Source organism: Notechis scutatus, chromosome 1, assembly GCF_049901735.1.
Source record: "Notechis scutatus isolate UNSWTSFEM ecotype Mainland chromosome 1, rNotScu1.2, whole genome shotgun sequence".
In the NCBI taxonomy this organism is placed as follows: domain Eukaryota; kingdom Metazoa; phylum Chordata; class Lepidosauria; order Squamata; family Elapidae; genus Notechis; species Notechis scutatus.
This window is the reverse complement of record NC_142009.1, coordinates 305,657,726-305,674,442: the sequence shown is the minus strand read 5'-3', so window position 1 is coordinate 305,674,442 and position 16,717 is coordinate 305,657,726. Positions and strand designations below refer to the sequence as shown.

The 16,717-nt window shown below is 37.7% G+C and overlaps 1 protein-coding gene and 1 long non-coding RNA gene across 3 annotated transcripts in view; both read right to left on the bottom strand.

The window, feature by feature from the left end:
• EML1 (EMAP like 1) overlaps window positions 1-11,430 on the bottom strand; it is a 149,232-nt gene extending 137,802 nt beyond the window's left edge. Inside the window, exon 1 of one of the 2 annotated variants that reach the window (XM_087952156.1) lies at window positions 11,123-11,430. In XM_087952156.1, the coding sequence (XP_087808282.1) occupies window positions 11,123-11,153 (31 nt within the window). In that variant the 5' untranslated portion in view covers window positions 11,154-11,430. The remainder of the gene's footprint in view (window positions 1-11,122) is intronic. The other variant, XM_087952155.1, reaches the window with a different exon arrangement.
• On the bottom strand, window positions 377-5,268 carry LOC148133472 (uncharacterized). The gene is made up of 3 exons (XR_015746842.1): window positions 5,178-5,268; window positions 2,924-2,979; window positions 377-411 (listed from the first exon to the last, which is right to left on the bottom strand). It is a non-coding gene; the product is annotated as an uncharacterized LOC148133472 (long non-coding RNA).
• Window positions 11,431-16,717: the final 5,287 nt, after the last annotated feature.

Sequence of the window (16,717 nt, the reverse complement as noted above, 5' to 3'; positions counted from 1 at the left end):
TATCCTCCCTCTTGCTGAAGTCTACATACAAAGATTTATAGGATGATTGAGTCAGAGGTGATCTTTCAAGTTAGTCCAAATAACTTACCAAGGTAAATAATTCAATGTCAAAACAAGTCATCAAAACAGTTGTATAGTAGTACTGTATGATGCTTCAATCCAAATATATAATAAAAAAAATTGTAGTTGATTTTCTAAATCCATTCCAATGATCAGACTGATGATGGAAATCAGATTGTAGATGATCCATACACCTCTTTCTTCAAATTTGGCTTGAATTACTCCAATGAGAAAATATCTACTAGCATTCCAAATATTTGGCTCCATTACCACTTCAAGATGTTTCAAGCAGTTTTTTTCAATGTTCTGTTGAAGTCTGAGCTATAGGTAAATCTTATCAATACTTATTACCTGAAAAATACATTGATATTAGGTGATAATACTCCCACTTTTCTCTCTAAAGGTACATCGTAGTATGTAAGTTAGCATTTATAAGTTTATTCAAAACTGTCTTGCTTTGCTTCCTTTTCCTTTGTGATATTTTTCTTCTATTTTTGACAACTAAAACTGGGCTCACAATATGGTATGCCAGGTTCTGAGTTACATAAAACTCTTTCTGAACTAACTGCAAAAATAAACAAAAGAGTAAAAGGAAGTTCTATATTGTATATATCACACCAAATGATCCTAACAAATGTGCTTATTTATCATTCCCATTGAATATTTTAATGACGGAACGCCCCTGCTTGAGTCTGATTAATGATGTTACTGATGAAGTGGGTACAATGCATATCTAATATTGTCCTCTGTAATAATAAATGACAGCTTTGCAGAACAGATTTTAGCTCCATATTTCCTTTCTTTTCTGAGTCAAGACAAGGTCATTTCATTGATGAGTAAACAGCTTTCAGACATCCAAGTTACTTAAAATCTCCCTTTTTTTCTGATTGTAAGATCTGAGACAGAGAAAAAAATAAAGAGCTCCCGAAGCTTCATTTAAAAAAAAAAAAATTCCGAGTGTAAAAATCTTCAATCAGGCAATACTACCGAATGGTTTTGCTTAGAAAGAAAGCTATTCTCTTTCTTCTTCTTTGTTGCTGTTGGGTTTTTTTTTTACTCAAATGTTATCCTGTAGCAGATGTAGGCTGCATGCTGTGAATTCAAAGGCTTTGTGATCTTTTGTTGCATGCAACACCCATGGATTGTAAGGGTGCTTGTGAAAATGTGTTGTGCAAAGCAAGAGCCTATTTCTGACTTGCCCTCATTCATAAGTCTCAGCAGGGCCCCATTTGCATTGTTGTAACCCATTTGGATATTAGTCCTACACGCACATTCCTTTGCCCAGAGACTCTTTTTACCTAGTTTTCATCCTCTCTAGGCTTCTGCTCAGGAGGCGATGTCAATTTAATTCCTGGGCATTTAAAAAGCTGCTTTGGGTTGTCCTTTGCTTACACAATTTGCTGAAACAGGATCGATTTCAAGACAAAAGCGTTAAAAAGGAATTTCAGGAGTTTCAAAAGGATTTCTATTCTTCCTCTGTCCATCTTAATGTGTAATGGTGAAATGAGCACTGTGTATTTATTTCCATCACAAAGACATCTACAGTACAAATCTGAATAATAATTAAGTTTGATTGTCATATTTCTTCTAAATATTCAAAGGACTGTAGTTGTCTGATGGTGTAGACAATTCTATTAGATTTTTTAAATTATTATTATATTTAGCGTATGGCACATGTTAGCCAGGGATCACTGAGGTGGCTGGTTGCCTCTGTGAAAGGAATTTTTTGGGGCAGTGTTGTCTTTACCCATGGGACGCCTGAATGCCAGTAGGCAATTGGGGGAGGCTCCTTTCTTGTCCCTATGCGGTTTATTCGCTCATGGGAATCAAGCCGCCAACCTCAGCAGTGCACAGGCCCAGCGTCTTACCACGTGAGCCACCGCATAGTATAGATAGAGTTAACAAAAATACGGTTATTGTACCATAACTCTCTGGTTAAAGGGAGTTGGTTTAAATTAAGCTATCCTATGCATAATTACTCAGAAGATAGTTCAGTGGATCTTATTCTCTGCAGTGAGATCTTCAGGGGGATCAAAAAGTCTAGACAATGACCACATCCATGTAATCAAAGTCCCACCCCTTTTTACATGCACATAAAAAGGGGCAGGGCTTGGATCCACAGTGTGTCCCCATCCTAAATTATTTTATACTTTCTCTGCAGTCACCCCTGATGCTCTGGATTAGTGTCAGTTTATAGAAATGCTTTTATTGTTTCTTTCCACTTTTTTCCTAACATTTTTTCCAAACTTCCAACCACTTTCCTGTAACTTAAATCTGTTATTTTGTATCCTCCTATTTGGGATAATAGACAGTTGGAACCAAGGGCCCTCCATAGCCAACCCCACTGCATATAGGTGAGATGGGCAGCAATATACATTGGAATAATAGAAATATAAATAAGAGGTGTTATAAACTGCAGTTTAAAGTTCTAGAGACTCGTATACTTTTTTTAAATAGGTCATTTACTTTTAACCTATTCTAGTTCACATTTATATACGCAACACATTGATATATACAGTATATATGTGTTCTTATGATTATTTTTATTCAGTGGTGACAAATAATGGTATCCCCTCCCTCATTAGTTCACTTTTGATGACATATTTTAATTGAAACTATCAAAAATAAATTCTATTTATTAAAGTAACTGTAAATAAATTTTCCCTTATTTTCATATACATATATTTTATTGTAAAACATGGTACATTGTTATGGCAATTTTTAATAAATGATGTTCTTCAAATACAACAAATGAAGTAGCTCACTGTACAATTTATTAGAAATTGCCATTGCAATATAGCACATTTTGCAATACAAATATAGGTGTGTTAATTAAAATTCCACTGAATGGGAAAGTGCTTACAAGTATGACTTCTAGGAGTGGCACTGTAGTTTTATTTCAAATGATGCAATCTGTCCCTACATTAATTAATAAAACGGCAGAAGAAAAACACAATTATTAAACCATGTGCCAGGCACAAGGATTTCTCATTTATTTTTCTGATCAGATACAAATATGTCCATATTAAGAATTAGCAAATGTTCCAGATCTGTATTTGCTTAGTTATTCTATATATGCATTCACTTGGTTTTTGTTACACAATTAAAAGTAATACTAAAATTTCAAAATGAATATTTTGAAATATAATTTTTTTAAAATATACTTTTTAGAAATTCATCCTGATTTTTTTTAAACCAAGACCTGCTAAAAATATTCAGTATGTGTGAAATTTGGGGAGTCACTAAATTCTTACCACTTTATGAATCCAGACAATGCAATCATCAAAATTCGTAAAACCTGAATCCCCCAAACAACTCTGGGGCAGCAGAACAAAAAAAGGATACAGCATTGAACCTTTTATTCTACTACGCAGATTTATTTCAAAGTCACATAACAGATAACAGATAATCAGAGTTGGAAGGAACCTTGTAGATCATCTAGTCCAACTCCCCGCCCAAGCAGGAGACCCTACACTATTTCTGACAAATGGCAGTCCAATCTCTTCTTGAAAGTCTCAAGTGATGATGCTCCCACAACTTCCAAAGGCAAGCTGTTCCATGGGTTGATTGTTCTCACTGCCAGAAAGTTTCTCCTTATTTCCAGGTTGAATCTCCCCTTGTTCAGTTTCCATTCATTATTCCTTGTCTGGCCTACAGGCGCTTTAGAAAATAGCTTGACCCTTTCCTCTCTGTGGCAGCCCTTCAAATATTGGAAGACTGCTATCATGTCTTCCCTGGTCCTTCTCTTCACTAGACTAACCATGCCCAGTTCCTGTAACCGTTCTTCGTATGATTTAGTCTCCAGTCCCCTAATCATCCTGGTTGCTCTTCTCTGTACTTTTTCTAGACTCTCAACATCTTTTTTATAGTGTGGTGACCAAAACTGGATGCAGTACTCTAGGTGTGGTCTTACTAAGGCTTTATAGCAGGGGTGGGCAAACTTTTTGGCTCGGGGGCCTCATTGACTTTTAAAATTTGACAGACGGGCCGCCACCTGGTGTCGAAATGCCTGTCATTACAAGTCAAAATCAAATGAATGCAATCATTCAATCATTCATCAAACCTTAATTCTGTACCAATCTTCGGCGGGCCGGATTAAAAACACCAACGGGCCGGATGTGGCCCGCGGGCCGTAGTTTGCCCACCCCTGCTTTATAGAGTGGTATTAATACCTCACTTGATCTCAATTGTATCCCTCTTTTAATGCAGCTTAGAGCAAAGAGATGAAAGGAGAAAGAATGATTATGCTATATATTTTTTCTTTAGTAAAGCATCTATCTTGTTTCCTCTCTCTATGTTTGTGTGTGCAGCCACACGTGTGTGCTTGTGTGTCTGTGTGTATGAATATACTGTCCATGTTTATTCGTTTAGAGATGCTTCCACTGTTCTTAGTACTTCTGACTTCATAGAATTAGCAATAGCAACAGCACTTATATATCACCCCATAGTGCTTTATAGCAGGGATCCCCAACCTTTCGACGCGCGCCCGGTTCCGGCGTCAGCTGGCGCCGCGCCCGGTTCCGGCGTCAGCTGGCGCCACCATCTTTTTTACGAAAATCACTTCCGGTGACATCACGAAGTGATTTTGTCAAAAAATGGCGGCGCAGCGCTCCGTGAGCTTTTTCGGGTAGAAATGGCTTTCTACCCGAAAAAGCTCACGAATGCTGGCACCGCCATCTTTTTGACGAAAAATTGCTTTTTACCAAAAAAGATGGCGGCGCCCAGCAACCAGCGGCCCGGTAAGGCTTGTTCCCGGCCGGTACCGGTCCGCGGACCGGCGGTTGGGGACCCCTGCTTTATAGCACTCTCTGAGCAGTTTGCAAATATCAGCATATTGCCCCCAACAATCTGGCTCCTCATTTTATTAACCTCAGAGGCCAGGTCAACCTTGAGCGGTCAGGATCGAACTCTAGGCAGTGGGCAGAGTTAGCCTGCAATACTGCATTCTAATCACTGTGCCAACAAGGCTCCAGACTTAAAACCATCTTAAACGGGTCAGAAATTTTTGCTGATTACCCAAACTGGTTTCTGACAATGGTACTAGGATATTGCATAGCTAAATGTGTATTATGGCACTTTGGTTTTCTTGTAAAGTTAGAAAATTCATGTCAACTTACTATAAATACACTGCTTTACTATGTTTACAGGATGAATTTTCTAACTTGCATTTCTGTTCTTATAGAGCAATCCTCCTTGTCCTGATGGAGCCATTATCAATGTTAACAGTCTTCCTGCTACCTGTCAGTAGAAAACAAGATAGTAAAGACTTCTACTGCAAGCTGTAATAGGGGTTCAAAGTAGTTCAAAGACTGATTTACAATAATCCCCTATCTGATGAGATTTGGAGGATTAGGAAGCTCCGGAGCTTCTTGTGATCACCCCAGTCTATTCTCAGGTCTCCCTTCTCCCCTCTGCTGATGTGTATTTATTTTTTTTTTTTGTAGAATTGTTATGTGTGTGAGAATTGCCCTACTTTCCAAGGCCCTATAGGATTGCTGCCTTAGTTACTTGTTTATTTTTTTTATACTGATCTCAGAATAGTTTGGCATTTCTTCTTCTGCTTGAAATCTCAGGATGCGTTTTTCTACCACCCCATTCTTTTATGCTCTTGTCCTCTCATCTCCACACATTTAATTTTCCATTCAACTGAGAGAAAGCAAGTTAGTGCTTTCTATTGAGAGGTTGCCTGCTAAAATCTAAAGAATTCTATATAATTAAAGTTTCTTATAGAAAAAGAAATATTACCAGCCAGTGTCTACTTATTGACTCGCAAACAGGTTGTGAACAGTAGGTCTCTACCCATCGTTCTGCCTTTATTCTACTGCCACTGACTCCACCCAACAAGAACAATTGTGCAGCTGTTCAAATACCATCCTTGTATAGACCACAAATGGCAGAGAAATTAAGGCATTTGGTTATTCTAATACTGCATAAACTATACTTCCATGAATTTATTAACATGTCTCGTTTTTACAGAGCCAGTTTGATATAGTAGTTAAGGGATCAGACTGCAAAATATGAGACCGTCAGTCTATCTAGTTCCACTTAGGCACAAAGCCAGTTGGGTGACCTTGGGCCTGTCACTTTCTCTCAGCCCCAGGAAATAGGCAATGGCAAACCACTCCTGAAATCTTGCCAAGAAAACTGCAGGAATTGTTCAGGCAATTTCCAAGAACTGGACTTGACTAAGTGGAAGGGGAAATATTTTTACAGTAGGTTTTGATGTTGCACTGCAGCTAAATAGTGCATTCTTTACTGTATAAGGAGGGAATTCTGAGTCTTTCATTTCTGCACATGTCTTTCTTGCTTACATATCCTTATCAGGAAAGTGGTGGCACTGAGCTGTAAAATCATAAATAGTATCTTTCTCTACCACACTACACTTGACTTACCACAGTTCATTTAATGACCATTCAAAGTTAAAACAGCATTTTTAAAAAGTGACTTTTGATCATTTTTCACACTTACAACTGTTGTAGCATCCCCATGGTCACATGATCAAAATTCAATTGCTTGGCAACTAGTTCATATTTATGTCAGTTGCAGTATCCTGAGGTCATGTGATCACCTTTTGTAACCTTCTAACAAGCAAAGTCAATGGGGAAGTCAGAGTTATTTAACACCATGTTACTAACTTAGCAACTGCAATGGTTCACTTAACAAGAAAGAAAGGTCATAGAATGCAGCAACACTCACTTAACAAATGTCTCATTTAGCAACAAAAATTTTGGGGTCAATTGTTGTCGTAACTCAAGGACTACCTATACTATCTGTTTCATGCCTAAATATCCCCAAGCCCTGTCACCATTACACTACTCTCCTGCTTTGTCCTCATCACTTCTGACTTCCAATTATCATTAATGTGGCGGCAGCATCTCTCAGACTCAACAACAGAAAGATAGTCCATTGCACAGCTTGTGAGTCCATGCTTCGGGCTCCTCAGCCAAATTTTATACAATTTTGAAAACCAATCGACCCATCATACTTACACAGATAGCAGCTTGTTCTTGAAGTAGAAAAAGTGAGCATTGTATAACTGAAATAAGTTGGACTGCACTGCTCTCAACTCAATTGCTAGTTGTCTGGATCTAAGACCAGAGGTAGGCTTTCCCAGCCCTGAAAATAGGACGTTAAGGATGCTGGGGAATCTCTAAAGAAGGGGCAAAAGCATAAAAGCCAGTAAAGTCTGCTTAGAATGGATTGCATAGATCAGGGGTGTCAAGTTCACGTCGTCACAGTGGCATCACGTGACATATTGGGACTTTTTCCTCTTCGCTAAACTGGGCATCAGCATGGCCAGCACGTGACGCATCTGGCCTACGGGCCTGGTATATATGGTCTAGTCCAGTATTTTTCAACTTCAGCAACTTTAAGACTTTCTTTCAAATTCCAGAATTCTCCAATCAGCATTAGTTTTGAGCTGTGGTGGCGCAGTGATTAGAATGCAGTATTGCAGGCTAATTCTGCTGACTGCCAGCAATTCAACAGTTTGATTCTTACCGGCTCAAGGTTGACTCAGCCTTCCATCCTTCTGGGGTTGGTAAAATGAGACCTAGATTGTTGGGAGCAATATGCTGACTCTGTAAGCAACTAAGAGAGTGCTGTAAAGCACTGCGAAGTGGTATATAAGTCTAAGTGATAATGCTATTTGTTTAGTTTTATTTCTGGTTTTTTTTGTTGCTGAGTCTCATTTTGCTGTAAAACCTTAGGAATTATGTGAGTGTCAGCTGCCACCTCATACTTTGATGGATGGATGGATGGATGGATGGATAGTTGGATAGATGAAGTTAAGTAAGTTTAGGAAGATAATTAAGATTTATGATTATTTTAATATACACACATACACTCACTAAAATGAGTATTCTGGTATTTACACAACCCTACTAGTCTGAGGGGGGGAAATGAGGATTTACAGAATTAGCATGATGAAAGATTCCTGTTCCATTAGATTTCCAGAGGCATCCATAATGACCTGGGATTTCCTACAGAGAACAACATTATCTCTCTGCTTCTTTTCATAATCTCAGTTTCCAACACAGATGGATTTCCTGTTCCACATGAGTTCTCATTCTCTCTTTCCTTTTGAATAATAGAAAAAGTGAATAATATCCAGCCATCATCTATACTTTTACTCACATGTTGGAGAAAGTGATATTGTTTACTAACAGCCTTTTGTTAGATTTTACTGTATTATAACTGAGAACTCAACTTACAAAAATCTTATTAACTGTGTTTACATAAAATGATAATGTATGACTAATTGAACCATGGTTTACAAAATTAACCCAATTGATTTTACACAATAATCTGAGCCGCAAATAACCAGCCACATACTGAGTGGATCTAGCCATGGTCTGAATGAAGGAATTAAGCCTGAGGGAGACATCTTGACTATCACAAAACAAATCTTTCTTTGCAAAAGCTAGATCCTGGTCCAGTAAAGAGTACCCAGAAACACTGCTGATGAGTTGGCTTTAGATCCATGCAGTATTAAGCTTCAATAACTGTGTATTACGCTTCAATAACTATTCAGTATCAAAATACTACACTATGAATATTATAGCTTATACCTGATACTGCATGGATCTAAAGCCAACTCATCAGCAGTGTTTCTGGGTACTCTTTACTGGACCAGGATCTGGATTTTGCAAAGAAAGATTTTGTGCAAACAAATTACCTTTGCACAAAAGTATTCCATACTCTAGGAGGAGAAAGACAAGACCTGATGTAAATAAAAGCAGCCAATGAGACTCAACTAACTGGCGAGGAGCTTAATTCACTTCCTGTACAGATCTGAAGCCATGTATGGTAATGCTCCGAGTCAAACTGTGCATAAAAATTGCATTAAAGCAATTCATATATTCATTTAAATACTTTTCAGGCATGCAGTATGAGGACATGAAGTGAGGAGACCATAGCAGAATCAGACTATGATGAATGTGAGGAAGGTTGTTGTTATTGTTTTTAATCCCTTATGCTTTCCCCAGCATAAAATCACTGCAACAGGCAAATATTCACAGGCATCAATAGAACTACGAATGATTCAATATTTCTAATACAGTTATTGCCACAGTAAGGCAAAAACTTTATTTTCCTTATCAATAGTTGCAAAAATCTGTATCTTAAGCTTTCTTTTTTAAAAGCATCATGAGTGTAGTCATTATGGCATTTATTTGAATTACATTCATTGTAAATATTGTTTCAGTCATTTACTGTAACTCCCACCTTCCTGCCTTCTCCCACTTTCCTGATATGACTCATCTCTGCTTAACAAGCAAATATGCTTCCAGCTTCTATCAACTAGCTCTGGTATAAACTAGGCAACAGGCCATTTGATATGGCAAACAAGAATCTCTCTTTTCCACCTTACTCCTCTAATGTATGCAATGCTCTTTTCATTTAATACAGGTTAGAACTGGACATGTTTTGAGATGTAGAAATACATATTTTGAATACAAAAAGTACTCAAACAAAGCTTATTTCTGCATGTATCTATTGGCACAATCACTCAGCTCTTGGTAAAAACCTTTAGGGCACACTTATTATACTTTGAGGATGATAAATAAGATATAATTGAAGCATAGAACAAAGATTTGCAAGTTAAGTAATTCTTCTAGTAATTCCTCAGTTTCCAGTCTCAAAACACTAGATATAAACAAACCAATGGATGCAAAACTTCTGAGTTCACTCGACTGAAATATTCCATTCGGCCATTTATTTATTTCACTTTTAAAAACAGCCACTGAATCTGTTCATTTATCTGTTATCTGTTATTTCAGTCTTCCATTTTTTTCTTATCATTATGTAAGGTTTATTCTCTCTCTGGCTATACCTTGCTATAGAATAAGTAAATCTTTAACAAGGACTTGAGTAATGGAAGATAACAGAAATGAGAAAGCATTTAATATTATGAATAAATGGATTTCCAGGTCTTCATTCTCTTAATTCTTTACAATGGAAGATACTTGGTGACATAGCATCAACTCAATAGTCTCTAGCTATTTCTTCTACTGATTTATAGCATTGACCAATCATTAATTGTGCTGTGACACAATTAGAGTAATAAAGACTGCCATTATATTGCCACAACAATGAAGGGTGACAGTAGAAGCTGCTGCAAATCACTAGTGAAAACCAATCTGCATTCTAAAATGCCATAATGGACATCATCGCATGCCCAGGAAATAAAGTGACTCCATGATTGCTCAGAATTATTTTATGCAGTACTGAAAGAGATAGAAGTTTTGCTCTTCTGCATCTATAGTTATTTTCAAATTAACTGTTTTGTATCATCTTTTCACAAAATGGCTCAGCATTTAGTTGGACTGGATTCCCTTAATGCAATTTCCTTTTTGGAATAGAAACAGTACGGGGCAGTGTTTACAGCGAGGGTTCAGAAGTTTGTGAACATTTATTTCAGACAATTTCTATGGTGCGTTGCTAAGATTGGCATAGCCTCCTAACAGTAAAAGAATGTGCTTAGATATACTGAGATAAGAACTCAACTTCATACTAAAGTGCTTCTATCTTTCAGCAAAAATCCCTGTTTTGTTTTCATTCCCCTTTCTGCAATCTTTGGCGGTTAGGAAATGACAGGAATATATTACAGCAGGCTGCTATTTCTGGTCCCTGTTCCAGACAGTGCCTGCCAAGGTGATCCCAAACACAAATCTGGATATTACCATGGCTAAGGAATTAGTCACAATGTATGCTGTCACCATTTTTCCACACACTATTAATGCTCCTTGCCTAATCCCTCAGCATATAAATTATTTTTGCAAGCCAAATAAACACAAAACATTTATTATCCAAAACTTTAAACTAACAAAAATAGAACATGTCATGTCCACAATATTTTTCCTGTTATGGCTATGCAAAAGTTCTGCAGGGTGTAAACTGGCTTTGAAACGGAAAATCCTCCCCAAACTCTCACACCTTCTTGTTCTCCCACAGTGACAGGATTAGATGTCTACCTAAGAACCAGGCCAGTTTCCTATGTATTGCTTTTGCAAGCTGAGAATGTGAACTAGGACAATGTGGTAAATAGAAATCAAGCACATACCCACAGCCATTCCCTCGCAGTCTGACATCATGCGAAAAGAAGTTTCCTTTAATTCTGCTTAGAGAAGCCGCAGGAGGATAAACAGAGAACTCGTTCTGTCATCGGGGCAAGCCGATCAGGAGTTAAGAAAACGTAAGCTCTCTCTCCCTCTCCTCCTTCTTCTCTTTCTTCTTCCCAACAGTGTATTTACCCACCCGAAAAGTTTAGTGCAACATATTCTGGCTCTGCCTTCTCATTATGCGATGTAAAGATAAGAATGTGCTTTTGTGCCAAAAGAGCACGCTATTGGTGGATAAATTTGTTGACATCCCTCCCCTTCAAACAGCTTCCTGTAACTGGCACATTAAAGGCTAGAAAATGCCATGGAATATTTATGAAAAAGCTTTTCAGCTTATGCTGGGAATCCGAACTCAAATGCCCACTGAAATAATCATGAGGCAAAAAGCTTATAGGCAGGGCTTCTTTCCAAGGCATTCCTAGTTATGTAACAGGAACATGTCCCTGATTTTCAGGCACTGGAGAAACACGAAAGTAGCTCTGGATTTAAAACAATTTGACAATGTGTGTGGAAATGTCTGGGGTCAAGATACTTTTTTTGAGTATATATATTTTAAGAAAACAATTCTAATAGTTCCAGAAGACATTTTCTCTTCTAATTCTATATTTCTGGATTAAAACAAAGCATGATTTAATCCTGATTCATGCACCTCATAGATATAGTATGTATGTATGTATGTATGTATGTATGTATGTATGTATGTATGTATGTATATGTATATTATAGCTTAGAATATTACAAGCCATGGCTTTCTTAAAGCACTTAGATTCATTCATCATGGTAAACCCAAACTAAACAAATGACCCAACAGTGCCCATTTTTTGTTAGGTTAAGATCCAACCATGTCTTTGAGGGCATACCAAGGTTACACTTCGGAAGAAATCAAGGCCACATAAAAAGATTTTGAAAGGATAGGGGAAAATATTAAATTGATTTAATATTAATACTTCTACAATTTATTTGCATAAAGACTCCATCATCTCCTCACATCTCAACTGATTCCCAGGTTGAAAATAAAATATGTTCTCCCATGGTTGCAGACATACAATGTAGGCCTCATACACAAAACAAGACCAGATCAAACTTCCTAGTGGGCAACAGAGTCTGGGGGAGGGGAGCTTTGGGGGCGACATTTGACTCCCAGGAAAGTTGACGGACTTCATTTTGTATAACTGTGGCTTACTCTGGTAAGTGAAACTGACCAGGTTATTGTATTCCACCCAAGTTTTCATGTAGGAAGTATTTTCCTGGACACAAAACTTCTTTCAATTTGTTTTTCTCTGAGAAAATGTGATCACTGTAACAAAGTATTTTTTTAGTATTTATAAATAAATTCATAGGATTCTTCTTATTGCATTATTGTCGCTAAGGCTCAGGCTAGCATGGGTGGGAAGATAAGTGCATGTAAAGACAGCACAGAAATAGACATGCTTAGGAGTAATTTATTTTAATTATATACCTAATTATAGACTAGACTATAGCAATGAGAAGGCAAGGCAGGTTAGCTGCAAAATATAGCTTTGTTTGCTGTTTTAACTTTTGATTGGCTGTTTTAACTTTTGACCCAGCTGTTTATAGATGGGCAGCTATGTAAATGTTTTAAATAAATAAATAAATAAATAAATAAAATGCCTTTTTATTGATAACAGTACAAACCCTTCATAAGTCATAGTTAAAAAAAAAACCTTTACATATTTGGAAATACATATTTATATGGATGTTTAATACAAACTTTAAAAATCACAGTATAAAACTGAAAGTAGAAATGAATGACAGGAAGGAACCTGACCTTATGGAAAGGCTATATAGGCGAAACCAGCCCCTTGAACTGTACCCAGAAGTCAACTAGCAACTAGTGCAGCTTGCAAAACAGCTGGGTTGTTTGTGCATACTATGACACACCCTTCACTGCTTGAGTTCTTTGTATCTTCCAAATGGTCTTCAGGGGCTTCCCCCTATAGATTCAATTAAGGTAATTTTAAGGGACCAAGTCATGAGTGATTGTCTAAAGTAGCAGTCACCAGCTGGTGGTTGGTGAACCACTGGTGGTCCACAAAAGAATTTTGATGGTCTGCAGAAAAATTATTTGCATTTTTATATTGCACTAAATCAGGGGTCTTCAAACTACGGTCCCTGGGCCAGATACATGCAATGAACATTTGTGTTGCTGCAGAGAGTCTCCCCCTTCAGGGTCTTTTTGTGCGGGTTGGAGGGGACCAGAAATTCCCATTTGGGGTCTGCTTTAGCCTTCTTTTGGCCAAAGGCGGCGAAGAGCCGGAAGGCCTTGTTCCAGTGGGACTGCATCATGGCCTGGCTGACCATCTCAGCCCACTAAGCCTCCAGGTGCTGGCACGTGGCCTTGCACTTCCACAGGTCTTCCCTCTGCTTGGAAAACCTATGCTCTTAGTCCTCGGCAGCTAAGCCTCCTTCTCGGTCAGATCCAATTTGAACTGAGCCAGCTGTTTTGCAACTCTTTCTCGCGGTAGCTGCTTAGCTCCAACAACTGCTTCCTGTTGGGGCCCTAAGGACCCCAGGCAGGAAGACAAGGAGTGGCTGGGAGGAGAGGGGCAAATAGAGGCCAGCATGACGCCCCTCGTTGTGAGTGACATTGAATTGGCCATGCTCAGCCAGTCATATGACCACCTAGCCACGCACACCCAGTCGGTCATTAGGCAGATCATATTAGTGGGATTTTAAATTATGAATTTAGTGGTCCCTGAAGTCCGAAAGGTTGGTGACCCCTGGTCTAAAGGACCTCCCACCTGGAATATTCACATTCCAGACAGTACTATTAACAGCAATATATTTTGTGATTGAATTGATGCCCAAATATGAACACACATTAGTGCCTAGAATAAAAATTAATCAAGTAACATGGGGCTTCAGACCAACAAAATTACAGGAGCATTTAGGCACAACTGGCATATCTGGTGAAGCTGTGCAAAGGCCCTCTTGGCGCCAGCTGTCACCTGCTCTTTGAGAGGAGCTGCGAGGGGCCCCAACTATACTTTATTTTGCATGTGGAACCTTATTAAAGACAATCTTGCCTAAATCATTAGGATCTTGAAATATTATATAAAAACAAATATAAAACACTTTGTATACATTGCCAATATTGATCTGTAGGACAACCGTACAAGGTAAAACAGTATTACTATGCTCCATGTTGATAGATTTAAGAATGTGGACATGCAGGCAGGTGTTCCAACTTCCAGCATTATTTTCATTGGTTTTGGCTTTCTTTCTTTCTTTCTTTCTTTCTTTCTTTCTTTCTTTCTTTCTTTCTTTCTTTCTTTCTTTCTTTCTTTCTTTCTTTCTTTCTTTCTTTCTTTCTTTCTCTCTTTCTCTCTTTCTCTCTTTCTCTCTCTCTCTCACACACATCCTAAATTGCCTTCTGAAAAAAAGGAAACCACCTAAATCTAAATCTAAAAAGGAAAGCAGAGGTAGGAAGGAGGATCTGACTGATATATAATGAGAGAGGGAGGTAAATAACGTTTTGATAACCTGTGCTTTCCAACTAGTGATGAGTCCAATAGTGTGAAAGAAGTACTTTCTGGTAGAGGTAACATTTAAACGGGATTTCCAATTGCATAATTCAGCCTTGTAACTAGATATGACTGGGGTTCTAATTTATCTTATTTAATTTGCTATATGCAAATGAATGAACATTGCAAAATTTAAAATACTACTGCTGTTGAAATAGGATGGAGAAAAGTGAAATGCAGTGTAAATAAACAATAATACTGTCTTGTTTAGAGAAGCAATACATGTTCCATCCACTCAACCTGTAAAAGGTTACATAGAATTGTACAAATGAATTATGCTAATATAAGATAGATACATACATGATTTCTCCTGTCAGAAGCTTCCATGTTCTTATCTCTGATTAGAATGTTGGCAGCATGTTAGGCCTGGGATAAGTGCCTCCTTGATATAGCAGATTAGATTAATAGATCCCCTTCAATCTTCATTTATCACCTACAACAAAGGTCAGACAGAGTGATTGCTTTTGCTAATCAACTGGGCCTGCTTATTAAGTATATACTTGTTTATTTCAGTGAGGTGAACCCATTCCAATCCAGTTCTATACGTCACTCTTTTGCCAAACAGAAATGGTGTACATAAAATTATGTATCATAGAACTCTGTGTGTATTCATTTTTTATCTATACAAACATATTTGCTTTCTTCCCCACCCTTCTTTTTTCCAAGTTAAGGGAGTGGAAAATATTTACTTTTCTCACAGGGACCAAAGAGTAAATAATAAGCATGTGGGAAAAGAAGCAAATTAAGGAGCAGATCTTTATTTATTTTTCTAATGTATTTAAATTTCCAGGAAAATTCCAAATTGATAACATAAGTCCCTTTTCAAATATATGTAACCACTTGTGCAAAATTCCAAATTGATAATATAAGTCCCTTTTCAAATATATGTACTCACTATGCGCAAAACATATATCTCAATGCAAACTTACATTTTAGAGAATATAATACAATCCAATGGAATAAAATGTCATGCAAGTCACTTTTTTAGAGATTAGCATTTTGAATTCGTGTATGTCCCAGTTTCATAGTTGAGTGATTTCTATATTGTGATAAAGTAACAGATACAAACTTAATGCTGTTCATCAGTATGGATGGTGGGTAAGAGCCACATATACCCTTTAAGTAGTCTGGCAAAATCTAGAAAAATTAAATTGATTCGTGCACAAATTAAAGTAGCATAAAAACTAAACTAGAAGGTGAATGAATACATGTGTTCAATAATTCAACATTTCAGTTCAGACACAAATTTTGGCAGGGCTCAGAAAGCTGCACACAAAAGATTTTAGGTGACATAATGAAAACAGTAAAGTTGCAAACCATACATATCCGAAAAAAACATTAATCATGTAGGCAAGATTCCATAAGGTTGTCAGAACCCATCCTATCCTCCCTGCCAGATTTTCAAAGACTTTTGTTGAACATCATCAGAATGGGAGTCATACAGATCCTGGGAAGATGTTGTCCCCCAAAATAGGTGCTGAAACAAACAAACAAAAAAAACCACACATTTCCTAGATCCCAACAGATGGCATTGTTTAATCAAAGGAACCAGAGCATGCCCATCTTACCCAATTGTACAGGGTGGGGACAAACTGTCAGACGCAGGTGGTCTCACAGATAACTAGATGCTATGTCATAAAGGACTTCATAGCTAATAACCGTCAATTAAGAACATTTCTTTATTCCTAATGTGTTCTCTTTTGTAACCAAATGCTTTAACCTCTATCCACCTTCAATTTGGCAGCACCATAATTCTTATGAGTTATACTGGTGAGCTTGTTTGAAGATTCCAGCAGGGGAGTAAAGCTATTGTATACTCTTGATGGAAGATCAGTACACTCCTTTTAATCTGGGATGGTTTGTCCTCTTCCACTAAGCACACAGCTTCAGGAGTCATGCACATGGAGTGGTAAGGAGAAAGGAGATATCCACTTAGCCAGCCAAATCAGCTGAATAACCCTGGTGATCAATAGGGTGACAGAAGTGGTAGCC